This window comes from Notamacropus eugenii, chromosome 2 (assembly GCF_028372415.1).
Source record: "Notamacropus eugenii isolate mMacEug1 chromosome 2, mMacEug1.pri_v2, whole genome shotgun sequence".
Lineage (NCBI taxonomy): Eukaryota > Metazoa > Chordata > Mammalia > Diprotodontia > Macropodidae > Notamacropus > Notamacropus eugenii.
Genome location: NC_092873.1, coordinates 435,353,877 through 435,372,723, shown reverse-complemented (window position 1 = coordinate 435,372,723; position 18,847 = coordinate 435,353,877). Strand labels below are relative to the sequence as shown.

At 45.2% G+C, this 18,847-nt stretch overlaps 1 protein-coding gene and 1 long non-coding RNA gene across 3 annotated transcripts in view; one reads left to right on the top strand and one right to left on the bottom strand.

Moving 5' to 3' along the window:
* Positions 1–5,218, bottom strand: part of PIK3C2B (phosphatidylinositol-4-phosphate 3-kinase catalytic subunit type 2 beta) — a 53,557-nt gene extending 48,339 nt beyond the window's left edge. The window contains exons 1-2 of one of the 2 annotated variants that reach the window (XM_072648087.1): positions 4,283–5,218; positions 505–605 (exon numbers count right to left, since the gene is read on the bottom strand). In XM_072648087.1, the coding sequence (XP_072504188.1) occupies positions 505–605; positions 4,283–5,218 (1,037 nt within the window). Of the gene's footprint in view, positions 1–504; positions 606–2,293; positions 4,243–4,282 lie in introns of those variants that run through there. The other variant, XM_072648088.1, reaches the window with a different exon arrangement.
* LOC140529437 (uncharacterized) lies at positions 602–12,286 on the top strand. Its single transcript, XR_011975553.1, has 3 exons — positions 602–922; positions 5,102–5,240; positions 12,088–12,286. It is a non-coding gene; the product is annotated as an uncharacterized lncRNA (long non-coding RNA).
* The last annotated feature ends 6,561 nt before the right edge of the window (positions 12,287–18,847 follow it).

The following is an 18,847-nucleotide window of genomic DNA, read 5'->3' as shown; positions in this document are numbered from 1 at the left end:
AGCGCAAATGCCTGGCCTGTGGGAAGGCCTTAATAAAATGTTCGTTGATTGCTAGAGGCTTTCTTTTTCTATGTCAAGTTTGTATACCCATATATTACTTGAGGATTCAGTACTCTCACCTTCAGCTCCATAGTTGCCCCCAAGTACCATCAGGGATCATGCCAGAAAAGGGCCTAGATTCAAAGTTCCATGCATGTGTGACTATTATCTTTTTTTTTTAATTTTAGGCAATTGGAGTTAAGTGACTTGCCCAGGGTCACACAGCTAAGTAATGTCTGAGGTCAGATTTGAACTTGGTTTCTCCTGACTTCAGGGTTGGTGCTCTATCCACTGCACCATGTCCCTATTATCTTTTAAGATAAGACAGTATCTTCAACTTCACAGTCTGAAATGCCTAGTCAAGAGAAGATACTGCTTCTGTGGATTGGGGTTTCAAAGGAGATCTGGATATAGGTAACCCACTCCCACCAAACCCCATCCCTGATCCCATCCTTGTACTCTTACACATCCAGCATGTGGCAAAACGCAGCGACTTCCTCATCCCTCTCCTCTGAGACTTCAAATAGCTCATAGCCATTGGCATTAGACCGGGGCCGGGGGTTCACCTTGGGAAAGATTGCCTGGATTTAATGGCCTTTCATCCGTATGTTCTCCCTCCCCCTCCCACTCCCACACCATTTCTACTCTGGGATCTTCTCTTTCTGATAATGGGCCTAAGAAAATCATAGACTCAAGGCAGGCCCAGACCCTATTATAGAACAAACTGAACTGAAGATAAAGGATGTAAGCTCTGGGGAAGCAGAACAGACAAGATGCCTACCCAGTTTGGGTTCAAAAGTGGCAGGCTTGGATAATAATCCTAGCAGCAGTTATATAGCCTCTTCAGAATGGCTCATTTTGATTCTGACAACAACCCTGTAAGGTAGGTGCTATTATTATTCTCATTTTATAGATGAGGAAACAGACTGAGAGAGGAGGAATAACTTGATTAGAGTCACAGAGGGACTCTAAGGCAGAATTTGAGCTTCAATCTCCCTGATTCCTAGTCCAAAGCTTTATCTACAGTTACCTGGTTGGCCACAGCCTAATAGGATGGGGAGATTCCCATGACCCCAGATTACCAGCCTCTGCTTCCTGAGTGTTGTCACTAGGAGGCATTGCTAGGGGTGGGATAGAAGCCGGACACAGCATCCGTTTGATTGCTTGATGATCCCTGGACAAATGAACCCCACCCCTCACCTCAGACAACTGGACATCCACCCAAACCTACTTTGGAGAGGCCTGACCCTAGTTAAAAGCCAACAGCCAAGGATGGGCAGAATAGCCCTTTGTAAATACAGTACTAAAACCTAGAATTCGTGGATCACTGACTCAGATACACAGGCATTTTTTTTTTTTTGGTAGATACTATTTGGGGAAGAAAGCAAAAAACAGCTGTTCAGGGCTGAAGTGAACCAAGTGGAAACCTCTGGCTCCACTCCAGGTCCTGAGTCCTCTTGTTCCAAGTCTCTCCCACCTCAGCTGAGCCTCTTCCTAATTCCTGCTTTCAACACCAAGAATGGGGAGGAAAGTAGGATGGGGAGAAAGGAGGGGGTTAGAGGACCACAGCCTCTGCTCCCACCACACGGCTGCTTTCAGACTTAGGGTGAGAGAGGATGCAGGTTGTTAATAAGCTCAAAATATACCCTGTAGCATAGTCCTAGGATAGAAAATGGAGCGGAGTAGGGGTGCCAGTGTAGGGTGATAAGCAACACGGCACCCATCCAGAAGGCTATGCCTTGGGTCAAAGCCTGTGGATCACAATGGCTGTGGAACAAGCCTCCAGCTAGGACCGTCTGGGCAAGGGGAGCATTCTTGATGTTATTTTTTTCACTTCCCCTGACACAAGATATTCTCACTGCCTTTTCTTTCTACTTCCTCTCACAGAGAGATGAGCAGTTAAAGAATCAGGAGAAGTTCCTGCTTCTAATAGTCAGGTCACTTCCTCCAGGATATCTCCTCTCTCTCGTTACCCATCCTCCCCAGGCAGAGGGAGATGGGGGAGGCAACAGCAGGAGCCCGGGGTGTGCCAGGCCCCGGCTCTGCCAAGTTTGTGCATGTGTCCTAGTCAAAACAATAGCCCCACTGTCAGCAATTAGTCCACAGAATAGCACCAGAGAGAGAGGAAGGGAGGGAGGGAGAGAGAGGGGGAGAGAAAGCAGGAGAACAGAGCGGCTGCTGAAGGCCATTTTCATGCCCTTTCAGAACCACTCACTGGCACCAAAGGAAAACAACAACAACAAAACCCACTTACGTTAGCTGGGCTGGCAGGCCCTGGTGGCATCACCCACTGTTGACTGGGGGAGCCTGCGAGGTGGAGGCTGGTAGCAGGGGCACCTGGCTGACATTTGGAAGCAGTCATTCCTATCACTGGCTCTAATGGTCTGGGACAGGGACAGTGCCCCCGACTAGAAGCCCGATGGAACCGGGGAGGTGGAACTGGAGGGTCTTTGGCAGTCCCTTTTCCATCAGGCTTAGCCCCTGAACTGACTGGAGGCAGGGAAGATGGAGGCTGCATTCCACTCTGCCCTGGGCAAGAGCTGGCAGCTCTGCCCTAGGCTCTTCAAGGAGACTCGGAGCTCTCTCCTTCAGCTCTGGTGACACACTGGAGCCAGGCGCCGGAGGGAGGGAGGGAGGTAGGAGGTAACACCCCTTTGCTAGGATGGCCTAAGCCGGCAAACAGGCCCAGCTCACCCAGCTGAGGAAGCAGGATCCAGGAGCAGAAATCACCCAGCCCCTAAAAATAGCGGGAACAGCCACACCTCTTTGATCAGGGGGCTTTAAAAAGCTCCCAGCTCTAGTGCTGAGCAAAGTCGGTTTTACTTTTCTGGGGGCATCCTCTGAGGGAGGGAGAGTGACATAATAAGAGTTTGGATGGCTCTTGATTACCAGATACAGTGGGATAACCATTTCAGTGTCCCCAACAAGGAGCACAATTCTCTTCTTGATCAAGATAAAATTGAAGGAAAGAGCATAGGAGAAATCTAGGCTATCTGACAAGGCTGTCATCTCTAGGGGTTTCCTGAATCCCCAGTGGGGACATGAATTGACAGGTGGGGGAGAGGCAATTAAAGAAACCATCAAGTCATGACATTTTCTATGGGCTCAGTCCTTCATGTGGACATATGCGGAGCTGACTCTCAGACTTGGGAACCTCCCGTTGGGAATCAGATCCCTACCTGCCTATAGAGGAGCCCCCTGACATTTTTGTCTAGAATCAAGAACCAACCTGCTCTGGACAAAACAAAAAGTTGCTGTACTATTATCTGCACAAGAGATAATGGGGATGAGGATGCCTTCTTAGGGAAATCATTTTCATAACCACAGGTAACATTTACATAGAATTTTAACACCAGCAAAGGGCTTCATACACATTCTCTGATTTGAATACCACCTTCCCCCCAAAACAAAAATAAAACAAAAAACCATGGGGCAAGTGCTATTATTATCCCAATAGATGAAAAAATAGTTTCAAAAGAGGGTAAGTGACTTGCCTAGAGTCACCTAAGCTAGTAAATATCTGAACCTGGATTTGAACCAGATCCTCTCAACTTGAAACAAAGAACTTTATCATCCCTATCTCTTGGTCTAAGAGCCCCTACCCAATAATAATAATGATGACAAATAATTCTATCTTATGCTCATGTAAAATTTTTCACTTTTTCCAAGTTCTTTCTGACACATTATTTCATTAGAATTCTACAACAAATCTGTACAGCCAACAAGGGAAATATTATTATTTTCCTTACAGAGTTGTGTGGAAAGTGCTTCATAATTAGGAAAGTGTGATATAAATGCTAGTTATTATTATTATTTTTTATCATAATTATGTTTACTTTCCCTACTTAATAGATGAGGAAACTGAGGTGAAATGATTTGCCAAGTCACACAGCTAGTTTCGGGTGGTGTTTGGGACTAGAACCCATGGGAGGCTCATTTTTAACTCCTTTTTGGCCAAGATGGACTTAGCTCTGCCCTAGGGAGGGATTGTGGCTGTATTCTACTCTTCTCCATTTTCCTCTTCCAGTCATACCAACATCTTCAATTCTGTGTCATCCAACCCATATTTTAATCCTTCTATATTAGCACTTTGGGACCAGACTATGACACCAGAACCCATAAGCTTGAGATTCAGGACACTGAAGATGGGGACATTCTAAGCCTATGAAAAAGAGTAGGGAAAGGAGAAAGAGAGATGGAAAGAGGAAGAGGGAAAAAGGAAAGACATAGGAGAGATTCTTACCGGATCAGCAGAAATCCTACGGTTTTTACTGGGTGCCATATTCTTTCGGTTGGCATAACGTAAGGCATACGTGCGGGGAGGGACCTGTGGGGGCATGGTCTTGCTCCGAGCTACAGGCTTCCCAGGGGTGTCCTTGCCAAATCCCAGGAGCCCTCGGCCATCTTTCCAGCCCCTCTTGGGGTCCTGAAGTAACTCAGTGTCATAGGTAGACTTCAGGTTGAGGCGAGTTATTGCATCATTGATGCCATCATAGTCCACAGACCCCAGGAGGTCTCCCTGGCCCCTACTCTCAGGTTCTTCCTCTTCCTCTAGGATTCGGCGACCCAGTAGCTTGCTGGGGGATTGCTGGTTTGAGGAAAAAGTGTTTATGTCATTGGGTTCAGAAGGCTTAGGAGAAAGGGAATAGGTTTTGCTGGGAGGCTGGGGGGGAGTATCCCAGATAGAAACTCTAGGAGGAATTGGGGGTGGGGACAGCTTCTTGGGGGAGCTATTCCTGTCCTCTGGCCCTGGAGGCAGAGAGAACCCTCCATTTGAACCATCAAAAATATAGAGATAGTCTCCAGAGAGGGGGCCCTTCAGCCAAGGATCTGGTCCTGGCTGGAGGCCCTCAGAGGTAGAGTGGTTAGGGGCTCCATCATGTGGGGAGAAGGAGTTGTAGTTGAGGGTGGGATCAGAGCCCGAGAGCCCTCGAAGAAGTTTAAAGTCGTTCCTCCCACCCACTGGCTTGCCATAGAAGTCCAGGACAGGCCCGTCCCAACTGATAAGAGAAGAGTCCGTGTTCTGCTTGGCCCGCTCATTCTCCTCTTTATCATGCCGCAGCCGGGACAGGGCATCATACTCCATCTGAAGAGCCTCAGCCATTGCCAGCTCCTTTCGGCTAATGCCCACAGACTCCAGGGACTTCCAGTGCTCCCCATTTCCTTGGGTTGAAGACATGGTGGAGCTAGATGGAGAAGAGGTAAGTGGGTCTGTTACTTCCTGCCAACGTCAGGGCTTAAGGATTGTGGCATGGTGCCCAGGCACCTGTCAGGGGGAAAACACAAAGACTCTACTCAGTCACCAGGAAGCTTATTATGATGATTTAACTGCACATTAATTGCTATATAAAGAGAATTTAACAGATCTAATCTCCATTTCCTCAGTGCTCAAGACTAAGCCAGTCAGGGAAAGAGATCTCCATCCCCATCCCATAAACACACACATATACCATCACATACACCCATGGCAACTAGGAGGTACAATGGATAGGGCACTGGACCTGAAGTCAGGAAGCCTTGAGTTTAAATCCTGCCTTAGACACTTGATAGCTGTGTAAACCTAGGTAAGTCACTGAACTCCTTTCCTTAACTCTAAAACAAAGATAATAATAATAATGCCAACATCCTACAGCTACTGTGAGGATCAAATGAAATGTTTGTAAAGCACTTTGCAAACCTTAAAGGGATATATGTTAGTTATTACTTTTATTACTAAGAAGAGATAGCCTCTACCATCTACTAAAAGAGAAAACTATAAAAGTTAGAACTCTTCCTTCTAGAAAGACAAAGGATGAGAGGGAATGTGATTGAGGTGTTAATAATCAAGGGGATATAAAGAAAGTTAACATGGATTCATTCACCAAATCTCAGAACACTGGACCTGGGAACACCCTTGGTGTTGGAAAGAGATAGTTTAATGCAAATTAAAGTAAGTATAATACAGTGTTACTATAAGAGGACTAATTATTATATGGATTTCAATATAAAATGGGTCAACTCTTCCTATAATGACATATAATAAAAACCTGATCAAATACAGCTTAAATTTAAAATATAGTAGAAGTATATGTACATGTGTCTGGAAAAAAAAAGTTAGTCTTGTCCTTTAGCACGTATCATGGGAAGTTATTCCTAGGATCACAGAATCTCTGAGTTGAAATGGATTCATAAATTATCTAGCCACATACTGGAGTTTTGGAAAATGCTAAACTCCAGCTTGCCACTCATTAGAGTTCAGGAGAATGCAGGCTCCAACCTGCCATTCGCTATCATTCAGGAGAATCCAGGCCCCAACTTGTCATTCATTAGAGTTCAGGAGAATGTAAATTCTCTGAGAGTAGAGACAGTTTCAATTTCATCTTTGTATCCCTAGCACCTAATGGAGTGTCTTACATGGTTTAATAAGTGCTACATTTCACTGTAATGCTTTACCCAACAGGGAATAAACATATGAAATGTGTTAGTCTTTTCATCTCCTACCCCTGGATTTGGTACATATCTGAAACATAGATTGGGTAAGTCCATGGTTGAGAGATCAATTGGCTCCATATCAAGTTATTAGATGGAAGTTCAGGCTTCACGGGACACCCAGGAGGAACAATTAACTTAAGATCAGAAGATTTGGAGTCGAGTGCCTGCTCAGACACACGCTACAAGTGTGACCTTGGGCAAATCAACTTGAGTTTTCTCAGTTTCAGTTTCTTAATTAATAAAATGAGGATAATAATACTCATACTATCTACCTCCTGGAGTTATACCCTTTAAGTCCTACATAAAATGTATTTAAGGTTGACATGAAGAACAACCACACCTTCCCACGACCTGTGGAAACAAAATAAATCTATTAATGGTTAGCATTTATTTGGTGCTGGTTATATGGAGGTATCATTGAATCAAGACACCGGTTTAAATGTTTACATCAGACCTTATGAGCTGAGTGATCTTGGACAAGGAAGTTACTTAAATTCTTTGGGTCTTAGATTTTCACCTGTAAAATGAGAGGATTGGACTAGATGACCTTAAAGGTCCTTTCCAGTTGTAAGTCTATGATGCTATGATATATGTTATACATAATACACACATACAAATATAATACAATTTCTTCACCAAAAGTCTATGAGATAGAGTGGTTGAGGGGGGCGGGATCTACCTTATGGGATACAAGTGGAGAGTATACATATTATTATCCCACTTTACAGACAGGGAAATTGAAGTTCTGAGAGACTTAGTGGTTCACAGTTGTTCTTTTCAATCCAACCTCAGTTGTCATCCTTGGCAGTTTTAATATCCAGACTGATGATGTTCATCACCCTCTTCATCTCCAATAACTCCACCTCTACTCTACTTCAGTCACCCCAGGAAGACTCCTATAATACTCTCTTACCTCTAATATCTTGATTTCTGATTTCAATCCTCTGTCCTCCCACCTTTCCATTGCCTCATTCCTTCTGCACCTGTTCTTAACCTGCACCACAGCCTCTGCTCTTCAATCTTCCCTCAGGCATCTAGTTCATAAACTCTAGTCTCACTTTACACCCTTCAATGTTGACCCTACAGTCAGCCAATTGAGCAAGGGACCACTGTTCACCTTGAATCCACTGACCCTTTGCCCAATATTCATTTACATCCTATTAATCTTCAATTCTGGGCTTCCTCCTTCTCTCTCTTCTAGCATTCTCTACTTCTAAATCTCTGAGGATTACTAAAAGAATTCACAAAGCTATGCAGACCAGGTCTAATATTATTCTGTGTTACTTGCCTCATCAGGGATCTCACCATTGCACAGTAATCATTTAATTCATCTTTGAATAACTCCCTAAGACACCAAAGCTCTCCAAACCTTCTCCTCTCTGAAGCACTCAGCTCCTCCTCACCTCACTTCTCTCACTAGATGACTATATCTCCTATTTTACTGAGATTGATGACATCCATCATCAGTTCCCTCAGTTCTTCATTATTTCTTTGTCTCAAAGGATGAGGAGACCTTCACAAGGAGAAGGTCCCGTCCTACTCATGCCCTTAATCCCATTCCCTCTTAGCTCCTTTGGAATTTCCCTTAATATTTTCTTTCCCAGGCTTGTACATAGTAGACACTTAATAAGTGTTTGTTGACTTGAACTGCTAATAAGCAGCAAAACTGAGACTCAAATCTAGGTTTTCTGATTCCAAGTTCCTTGCTCCCCTCCAAGTACCCCTCATGGACAGTAGGGTTGGCCCAGTGTGCCAGTGCTGATACTCAAAAGCCTATATATACCAGCTCTCTTGGCAGGACCCCACTCTCATCTCCCCTGGCTTCTCCAATTCTCACTCTCTTCACGTTTACTCACTACTCTGCTGAGGATAGAAAGGGTTCTTTCCAAATACCAAGCAGTTACTCAGTTTGAGGAGAGATGGGCCAAAATTCTACAGAGAAGCCCTACACTGCATCAGCCCTGTCAATGTAAACCTGGTAGTCTGGCTACTTGGGAGTAAATGCCAGTGTCTGGCACAAAGCCAGTGGTCAATAAACATTCATTTAATAAGCTTATTAATCTTTGACCTTGGAGAGTGGACCTGGACCTTCAAGGAGGGCACACTGCTTTCCTGTACTGGCCTGGACTGGGCTCACCTCAAGTGTAAGATTCTTGGAGTAAGCTTAGCCAAGAACTCATGTGAGAATCTCCAGGGTAGGAAATGCAGCCAGAAGATAATCTAAATTCCAGTGCCCTTCATTTCCACCGAGGAAATAAACTTTTGCTGAAGCAAGAAAGGATTTCAGTTAGCACTTGAAACCTGACAGTAATAAATGTTAGGCATTGAGGCAGGTCATTGAGTGTACAAACATTTATATGGCACATACTCTGTGCCAGGTACTGTGCTAAATAAACACAGGTTCTTCACAAAGTACATTCTCTTAAAAATAGCTAAGCAAAAGCATTCAGTCGTGCGATGACAATACAAGTTACTTTACGCGCTTGTAGTTTACCCATAGTTAACAGAAAGGAAGGATGTGGGCTCTCACCTCAGTAGAATGGTACTGGCAAAGTCCATTGTATTTAACCTGTAGTACCATATTACTGCATTATTTAAAGTACTGTGAGGATGTCAAAATTTCAGGGTGGTAGGAACCAAATACAAGCAGGGAGCAAGTTCTGATACCTGAAAAATGATATTGAGTAGGAAGTCCTGGATATGACTCACCCCAGGTATTAAATTGGTCCAACAATTTAAAACCTGGTGTCATTAGCTAAGGTTAGGCCGAGACCCTAAGCTAGAGATAAAGTAGGCTTATGCTTCACCTGCTTAATGAACCAGACTTACCCACACCAAAGGCTTCTAGTCCATGGCAATCACTGCCCCATTTCTTGAAATTAGTTTGTTTTCACTTTGTATGTGCTTTTACTCACATAGAGTAGAATTTAAGTTCTGTGAACGTAGGGACAATTGCTATTTTTTGATTGTCTCCCCAGTGCCTAGCAACAACAGTACCTAACACACAGAAGAATCTTCAATCTTCGTTGATTGACTGAGAGAGGATCAGATGTCATTCAGTAAAAGAATTCTCTTCCTCCTATGCCTTGGTAACTAGAGAGCTTTAAACCTCTCTTAGTTAGCAAAAGAGAACCCAGGCAAATAATTTTGCCTTTCTCAATGTCAGTTCCCTCATCTGAAGAAGAGGACAATAATATTGTACTACAGCGACATTGAGTTGGCACGAGGTAAGTGCTTTGCCCAGGGTAGGAAACCTATGGCCTCGAGGCCACATGTGGCCCTCTAGACCCTCTGACTGAACCCAAACTTCACAGAATAAATCCCTTTAATGAAAGGATTTGTTCTATGAAACTTGGACTCAGTTAAAAGGCCATACCCAAGGACCAGAGGGCCCATGTGGCCTTGAGGCCCCAAGTTCCACACCCCTGGTTCTGCCAACTTTGTAGAGCCACATAAGAGTCACCTAAATACATAATTAATTAGAAAGCTTTTTTAACCTCAATCAGATCTCAATTGAATTAAAGAATAGAGAAACTGAAGACAATTGAATAAAGAGATTCAGTGATTCATTTGATCCTCACAATAACTCCGGAAGGTCAATGCTATAATTATCCCCATTTTACAGAAAAGGAAACTGAGACTGATGATGAAATCTCCAGGGTCACACAGCCAGTAAGCATCTGAGGCCAAATGTGAGTTCAGGTCTTCCTGATTCTATTGCCAATACTCTAACCTCCATATCACCTAACTGCCTAGGAACTTTCAAAATTTTCCCCCAGTATAGTCTGGTGATAATAAGAGAAAATTTTGTTGATTAAAGGATGTCTAGGTTCAGCTTCACAAGCAGCTCCTAGTTTCTGTCAGGGCTGTTTCTTTATGGTATCCCCTTTTTTGGGTATGGAAGGAAGGGGAAGTTCGTAAACAAAGGTCAGGATTTCACTTGGTTGGGATGGTTTTTTGTTTTTGTTTTTTGGAGGGAATTGGGGTTAAGTGACTTGTCCGGGGTCACACAGCTAGTCTGAGGCAGGACTTGAATTCAGGCATTCCTGACTCCAGGGCCAGGGCTCTATGTGCTGTACCAGGTTTGTTGGGATAGTTTTAATCAGATACAGAGGGGAAAAAAAAGATGATCTCTCAATCTGTCTTCCTATATGACTTAGATATAAAAGATCACATCATAAACAAATTAGAGGGGCAAAGAAGGAAGTACCTTTTGAAATTGTGGATAGAGGAGTAGTTATAACCCAACAAGGACTAGAGAGGGTCACAAGAGATAACACGGACACATTATAAAATGTTTTTGCACAAATAAAATCAATGCCATTAGAGTTAAAAAGGGAAACTGGTGACTGGGTAAAAATTTTTACAGCAAATTCCTCTGACAAAGGTCCAATATTCAAGATATATAAGTGATTGTTTCAAATACATGAGAACATGAGGCATTGCCCAATAAATAAATGGCCAAAAGATATAAACACACAGTTCTGTAAAGAAGTCCAAACTATCAACAGCCGTTTTAAAAAGAAATCCAAATCAAGAGTCCTTCCTACTCTGATAAGAGGATCTAACCCGTCCAGAGAATTCTGGAGCAAAGAATTCAGGAATAACTGGTCTTATTCCAATGCTCACCCTTCTATAGTACAGGGTTTAGGGGCCAGGTTATAATTGTTGCCCTCCCTTCAACCAGGCCAAAGATGATTGATCTTCTTTTATAACATTAACTAGTACCCAGACCTCAGGTAGCAAATCTCTGTGATAATGGTGGGGCCTGGGGGGTAGGGGAGAGGAGAAGAGACATCAGAAAGCATGGATGGGAACAAGAATCTTGAGAATTAAGAGTAAACACGGTCGGTAGAGATCCCATTGATAGCTCTGGGCTAGGTCTAATCATACCTTCTACGTCAATTCTAGGGCATGCTGGGTGGGCTCTGAGGCAGACCAAGACATAATTCCAGATCCACATAAACACCCATGAACAATCCCACTCACCACAACGCAAACATGAATGGAAGAAGATTCTGGGCCCAATTCTGAAGGCAATAGTCTCCAAATTGCTTCTCCCACAGTCTCAATCAACCTCTCTGCCTGTAGACACTCAGACCACTCATATTCACCACCCCCTCTGCTCGTCCTGTGTCTCAGGTAGTCTGATCTGGGTTAGAGTAGACCTGTTGCCATGGTCTGGGAATACTGATGCCACCACTTCATTCAGCTGAGTCTGAGAGCTCCTCCTACCCACCTCCCCTGCCCACAATACATCCCCCCCCATGCCAAAGGAGCAATACAAAGGAACCTCCAAATACTGCCCCTCTTCCATCTTCCTACCCTACCATTCTCCATTCTCCCTATAAGAAAGGACACAGGAAGATGTTCCAGAGTTCCAGTGACCTTGTTGCACATGCCCTTGCCCAACCCCCCAACCAGGGTATATAGTTCAGGGGATATGGGGAGAATATACAGAGAAGCAAACAAGCAGATGAGCCAGCAGGCTCTCCTCCCTAAGCTTCCTCCCAGCCTGGAATTCAGAAGAAGGAGAGACAAGTCTATACCACTCTAACCAATACCCCCTGATTCCAGGCCAGGTCATCAGAACCACAGCAGCCACAAGGCTCTAAGCCCAAACCAAATGACAGATCTCCTGCCCTCAGGCCTCACCAGTAGCTGCTCCTCAGCCATCCTCAGCCAAGCCTTCTCTGGAGTTGAAAGAGGGATATGGAAAGAAGGTAAGTGGAGTGATTAGACAGTGGGGAGGGTTGGACAGACGGTAGAGTGGAAACATCAGGAAAACTAACCTGTGTAACTTGGAAATGGAAAGATATGGAGCTGCTCCTGTCAAAGAATCCAGACCCCTCCCATCTCGGCCCTCCCACCCCCCCTCACCTCCCCACCCCCAGCTCTCTCTTTCTAGAGGAAGAGTTGCATGAATACTATAGGAATTAGTCTCTTGTGTTTCTCAGGATAGCTCAGGCCAATGTCTGGACCTCAACATCCTTTAGGCCTCTGGATCAGCAGACAATAGACACTTTCCCTTACCCCAAAGGGCCAAGGCCATACCTGTGGATCCAACAAGTAGGTGCCAGTAATACAGAATTTGGGGGTCAGGTTATGGTTGCTGTTCCCCCTTAGACCAGGCTAGAGATGAGTCATCTTCTGTCAAAACATTAACTAGTACTCAGAACTCAGATAGCAAATCTCTGTGATAATGGTGGGGGGTGGGGCAGTGGAGAGAAGACATCAGAAAGCATGACTTGGCACAGGAATCTTGAGGCCATTTTAAACCATATCCTTCAGGGTTAGGAAGGTTATGGAGCCAGGCAGCAATGAGAATGGAGGGTCCAATGGTGGTTTAAAGCAGTCAGAGATCTCAGGAGGGCTATTAGATTTATCAGACTAATGTCAGCCTCAATGAAAGGATGCAGGGAGGGAGGGGCCCCAGAAACCAGGCCCCACAGTTACAATACAGCCAGCTGGTATAAGTTGAGGATGGGTTCATGGTTGAGTGGGTTGGTGCCAAGATCTGTGCTTATCACCAGACACCAACTCAGCCTATGTAGCAGCTAGCACTTAAGAGTGAAGTGAGAGAAGCAGGGAAGTGGAGGAAACAGGGAGAGGGTAGAGGTACACCATGGTACTGAGTGAGATGGTGGAAGGAAAGGGGTAGGTCCACCCTTAGAATGCTATCTGATCTGCACAGCTGGTATCAATGCCAAAGTCCTTGTGCCAGGGAAAGAAGGAATCCTCAGGTAACTCTCCTGGCATTATGGAGTCATATCAGAGAAATATCATGATATAACGGAGAGAGAAGTATGCTTGAGATCAAAGTGGTCAGGGTTCAAGTGCTGGCTGTGTGACATTGAGTAAGTCACTGACCCTCTCAGGATCATAATGCTTTGTAAACCTTAAAACTCCATGGAATATGGAGTCATTATTACCATTATCAGAGCTGGAAGAGATTGATGCACTGCTAAACAGATGATATTAGAAATCATCTTCTTTATGACCACAAGACCAAAAATCTATCTGTCTCTTCTTATCCCCCAACCAGAGGCAGATACAGAATGGTAATTCTATCTTCCTCCTATCCCCAGGGTAGAATGCAGATGGCTGGGAAGTTAGATCTAACCTCTGGCTATCTAAAAAAGGGTATAAAAATCAAAAAAGGAGAAGATCACATGTACAAAGTGCAGCAAGACCCCCAGGCTTCAGGGATTTTGTCCCTTAGTAATTTTCCTAATCAATATTTTAAATCATTGTTGTAGAATGAGGTTTTTTTCCTAAATTAGACTAGGACATGATGCCCTTCATATCCCTTAAAAACTATATTCTTCCCAGATCCAATGCAAGATGAAGGTAATGTCAAGATGTCAGAGACCATGGCAGGCCACAGGTGCCGAATATCATGTACACTACTAATTATGGTCACAGTGTCTGTTGGTTTTACTTATTTTCTTTGTTACAAGGGAAGGTTTTAGAGCAAAGTATATTGGGAAGTGACTGGTATGAAGGAAAAAATTGTTAATAAAATAAGATGTGCCCTATTTTAGTTTTCACAGTGGTCTAATAAGGATCTTCTCAGAGTCTAGCAAAATAGAAATGACTTCTGGGATCTTGAAAGTGATACTGTCCACAAATATCATTCATGTCTACTTTCTTTTCTCAGGTCATCTCTGGATTTACTTTGTGATCCAATGGAACCCAGAGGTCTTTTCTTCTAAACCTGTTACTATCTGTAAACCCATGTAGTTAGTTTTGTTATCTGCATGCACAACCTGAACTAGTAAAAGTTTGAGGTGGTTAGGCTATCCCTGCCTTTGAGATTGCGGAATGAAAAGGGCTAGTTAGCTATTAGAAATAGCAGGCAGTATGAGGGGAAGTAGGGGTGAGGGTGGGTGGAAATAGAAAGCTCCCTCTTCCAGCCAATACTTTAGATCTAAGGCCAGGACCAGATTGTTGAATGGAACCATTGGCAAAGACAAGAAGTCTTGGCAGGAAGTAGAAAGTTCTAAACCCGGGCTGTCTCCAGGACCTAACGCAGCTATGTCAGGTTTCTGTCTTACCCATACATCCTGATGTTCAGAACCCAACCCCTGCTTTGCACTCTGGTGGCAAACCTGCAGCTCCTTCCAGAAGCACTGACCCCTTTCCCCCCCTCCCCATCTGCAAAGGCAGTTAGGGGAGACAGAAACTGTCAGTCTTCCAACCTAGAAAGAACCACAGTCCTTTCTCCTTTCCAACCCCACCAAAAATTTAGAAATTCTAAGTTCCCAGAGACATTATTATCACAGGAGGGATGAGACCTCTGAGTGAAGCCCTTCCAAGAGTTAGAAGGATTCAGTGGTGAAATGGGCATGGGGAGGGAGGTCAACTCCAGCAGAAGCCTTCCTCCCCATGTTTTTTCTCCCCATCTCTTTCCCTCTAATCTTCATCATTGAATTCAACCATCTTCCCAACAATGCCAGTCTTAAAGATTTTCTCTCTCCCTTGCCCCCCACCACTCTTACCACCACCTCAAATCAAGCTTCCTAGCTCCTACCCAAACTTTTCTCAGCAATTCAGTTTCCCAGGGCAGGAGTGAGATGACCCCTCTTTCATGACCATCTTGGTAGCCACCATGTCTCTATTCTGCCTGAGGATTCACCAGATGGAGAAATTAGGGCACCAAAATCAGTGTGTCAGGCTAACTCCTATGTCCCTATGTTCCTCGCAGGGCTGAAATCTCAAGCTAATACATCTCTTCCTTCAGGGAGGAAGATGTTGATGAAGTAAGGCATGAGCTCAACATGTTTCCTGCCCTTTGGTGGGGTTTGAGAGGGAAAGATAGAGGGGAGGGAAGAGAAAGAAGAAAAAAGCAGAAGAAAGGAAAGAAGCAATCATTTCCCTAACCACCTTATATGAGGATCATTTGATCCTCACAACCACGCTTCCCAGCCTTCAAGGTAGGTGCTATTATTATCCACATTTTACAGTTGAGGAAACTGAAGCAGAAAGAGATTAAATGACTTGCCCAGAGTTACATAACTAGTAAGTGTCTAAAATTTGAAGTCAAGACTTCCTGACTTGAGGCCCAATGTTCTATCCACTTCATCACCTACCTACTACCTCTGATGAGGATGAAAAGCTGAGATAGATGAGGGGAGAGAAAAAAAAAAGAAGGGAGAGGGACAAGAGGAGAGAAAGAAAGGAAAGAGAAAAGAGAGATGAGGAGAGACATAAGACAGGAGAAAAGAAAAGACAGAGGGAGAAGAAAATGAGATAAAGAGAGAGGATATACAGAGAGGATAGAGAGAGAAGACAGAGAGGGAAGGTGACAGAAAGAGGGCACAGAGAAAAGAAAGGGGAGGAGGGGTGAGAGAGAGAAGGGAAGGAGGGAGAGACAGAGAGGCAGAAAGATAGAGAAGAGGAAAGACGAGAGAGAGAGAAGAGAAAGAGAGAAAGAGAGAAGGAGAGAGAGAGAGAGACAGAGACAGAGAGAAATGGAACCACCAACGTAAGCTCTCTGCTGGTAGAGGATAATGAAAAACATCAATGACAATATTCACAAAAATAAGCAAGTATTTTGTCTGGGGTCAGCTTCTGACTCCCCCCACCTCCAATCCATTAAATTCCAATAATCTATTGGACAGTTGTGCCATCTCTCTTTCAAAGATCTTGTTCTCCTTATCATAAGGAAGACTTCCCTCTCACCCCACCCTTCACCCCCCCACCTCCCACCTCCCTCCATGGATCATGTTCAGGCCAACCAAAGGCCAAGGAGGTAAAGGGAGGTCATGCTGAGGAAGGGCTGCTGTGATGGATCCCACACTCTCCTGGTCACCAGAGCTCCGTCCATTCCCAACTCTTGCTGCTGAGCTCCAATGTGGTAACAGGGCAGGTAGGATTTAGCTAAGGCCTGAGAGAATTAGGAAGAGGCACAGCACAGTGCCCCCCCATCTCTTTTTCCTCTTCCCTCCTCCCCATCTCCCTACCATGCACAGATGGATTAGAGCCCTGGGCTGAGAAGGGTCTGGGGAATTGGTCCCCAAATGATCCTCTCACAGCAGGCAGGGCAGCAAGTGAGAGGGAGGGGCCAGCAGTCACCCCATATGGTGGCAATAAAGTAGTGGGAAAGGGGGGGGACTGAGTGTTCAGGGGGATGGAGCCAGCAGGCCCAGGACAGGCTGTGTGGAAGCCAGGCCACCTGCTCCGCTGTAAGGAGGGGCCAAGGAACCCAAGCAGAAAATGGCTGAGCCATCCATCCGTGGGAACACTCTGCTGGCCATAGCCCTACCCCCACTACCCACTCCTGGCCTGGGCCAGAAGCACCCCAGACTATATTCCCACAGCCTCTCTCTTCCCAAGGTGGGAGAGTCCCCTGGACACACACACACACACACACACACACACACACACACACACACATTCTGACTCTCCACCTATTCCTCTAAGCAAGGAGGAAATAAGTCAGGCAGTACCAATGCCACATTCCTGGGAACACAGGCCTTAGTATAAACAGAGCAAGGGGCCCAGGAAGGTCACCAGCATCTGGGAGGAAGGACAAGAAAATTGGGCTTGAGGACCATGGACGCCTGGGTCTTTCGGTTCTCAAGGCTGCAGTTCCAGACAATCCCAAAACCCTTCTTCTTAAAGGCAGCTAGTTGAGTCCCTTGAGGCGAACTAGGATGAGAAGCAGCCACCCAATCAGAGGCCCGGTCCCTTAGTTCTGCAATTACTTCTCAGCACCCCGGGAGTGGGGCCAGATGAAGGGATAGGAAACCCAGAGAGACAGGAAACTGGGCTAGCTCCACTCGGCTCTGCACCCAACAAAGTCCAATCCACAGTGCAAGCTCTAGGCAAGACTCTGGAGTCTCCAGAGTTTACTTCCCAAAGCCCCACCCCTTCTCTGTGCCCTCCTTTCCCATAAAAGATCACTGACTGTCAGCACTAGAAGGAACTTTAGGAATCGCTGCCTCATCTAACCTCCTAATGTTACAGATGAGGAAACAAAGCCCTGGGAAGACGGTGGTCCAGTATCTAGCCAATCAGTCAGTCAACAAACATTGATTAAGCATCTACTAAGTGTTAAGTGCTGGGAATGCAAAAAAGCGCAGTGCTTGGGATGTTGTAGGTGCTTAACAAATATTTGTTTAACTGAAACAGAGTGCCCATGGAGTTCGCATGCATTGACAGAGCACTCTGAAGTTTATAAAAAGCTTTTCTTATAGCAACCCTGTGAAATAGTGTACATGTTATTATTCCCCTTTTACAGATGAGGAAGCTGAGGCCTTAGAAAGAAGGGACTTGAACAAGGTCACAAAGCAAGTTTGCCAGCAGGACTAGAATTTATGGAGTAAACAACATGTTACCTCTTCCAGAAGTATTTAAATTTCAATAGCAGAGCCAGGAGAGGGAAATATTTGATCCAAAGGAATAAATCTCTAATGGTGAGAATTTCAGGGATCCTCAAGGGAGGCACTGAAAATGAGTAGTCTTCTGAGGCTCCCAAAGTCACACCCACATACCTTTAAGAGCAATCTTGCCAGTAGAAGTTACCGGATAGCCTGGTCTATCACTCCACCCAGTATTAAGAGCTACAGCAGGCAGGAGAGAGGACCTAGCAGCCTTCCCCCACCCCTTTTCCTTCCTAGGCCACTCCCAATTGTAGCCACTGGCCAGATCTTGGGTTCGGTGACTTCAGGGAGCTCTGCAGGAATGCCTAGGGAGGGTGGGGAGGAGAGGACTCAAGACTCAGAAGCTCACACATCCCAGAGCCTGCAGATCCCTTTAAGATGTTCCTGCCGGGATTTGGGGTCCTGACCTTGGTACAATTCTTAGCTCAGACTGCCTCTTGCTTGCACCCGTGAACCAGAGCACACAACTCCTCCAAAGGGATCCTCCACTTTTCCTGCTGCCCTTGCTGAAAGGATTTCCTGCCCTAGGGTCAGTTCAGGACATGCTGCAAAATCCAGGGATGAACAAAGAAGCTACTCTCATTCCTGGCCCTGGGATCTCAGCCTAACTCTGACCCCTCCACCCTACCTCCAAGGACAGAGAGAATCAGGGTCCTTCCTGTGCTATGAATGGAGCCACACCAAACTTCACTGTATGTCTAAGAGGCATAAAAGTAAAGCCTAGACATGGTGGAAAGGCCACTAGGTAGTAGACTGAACAGCCCCAGACCCAAGGATCATAATGGGAGTCACTGTGATAGAGAAAAGGGCACTGGGCTTAGAGGTAGGATACCTGGGTTTGATTCCTTTGCTAGTGTTTTTATCTTCAAATGTAAGTTCCTTGAGGGCAGGGACCTTGCCTCCATTTATCTCCTTCTGCTTCCAATACAGGGAAGAACACAGAAAATATC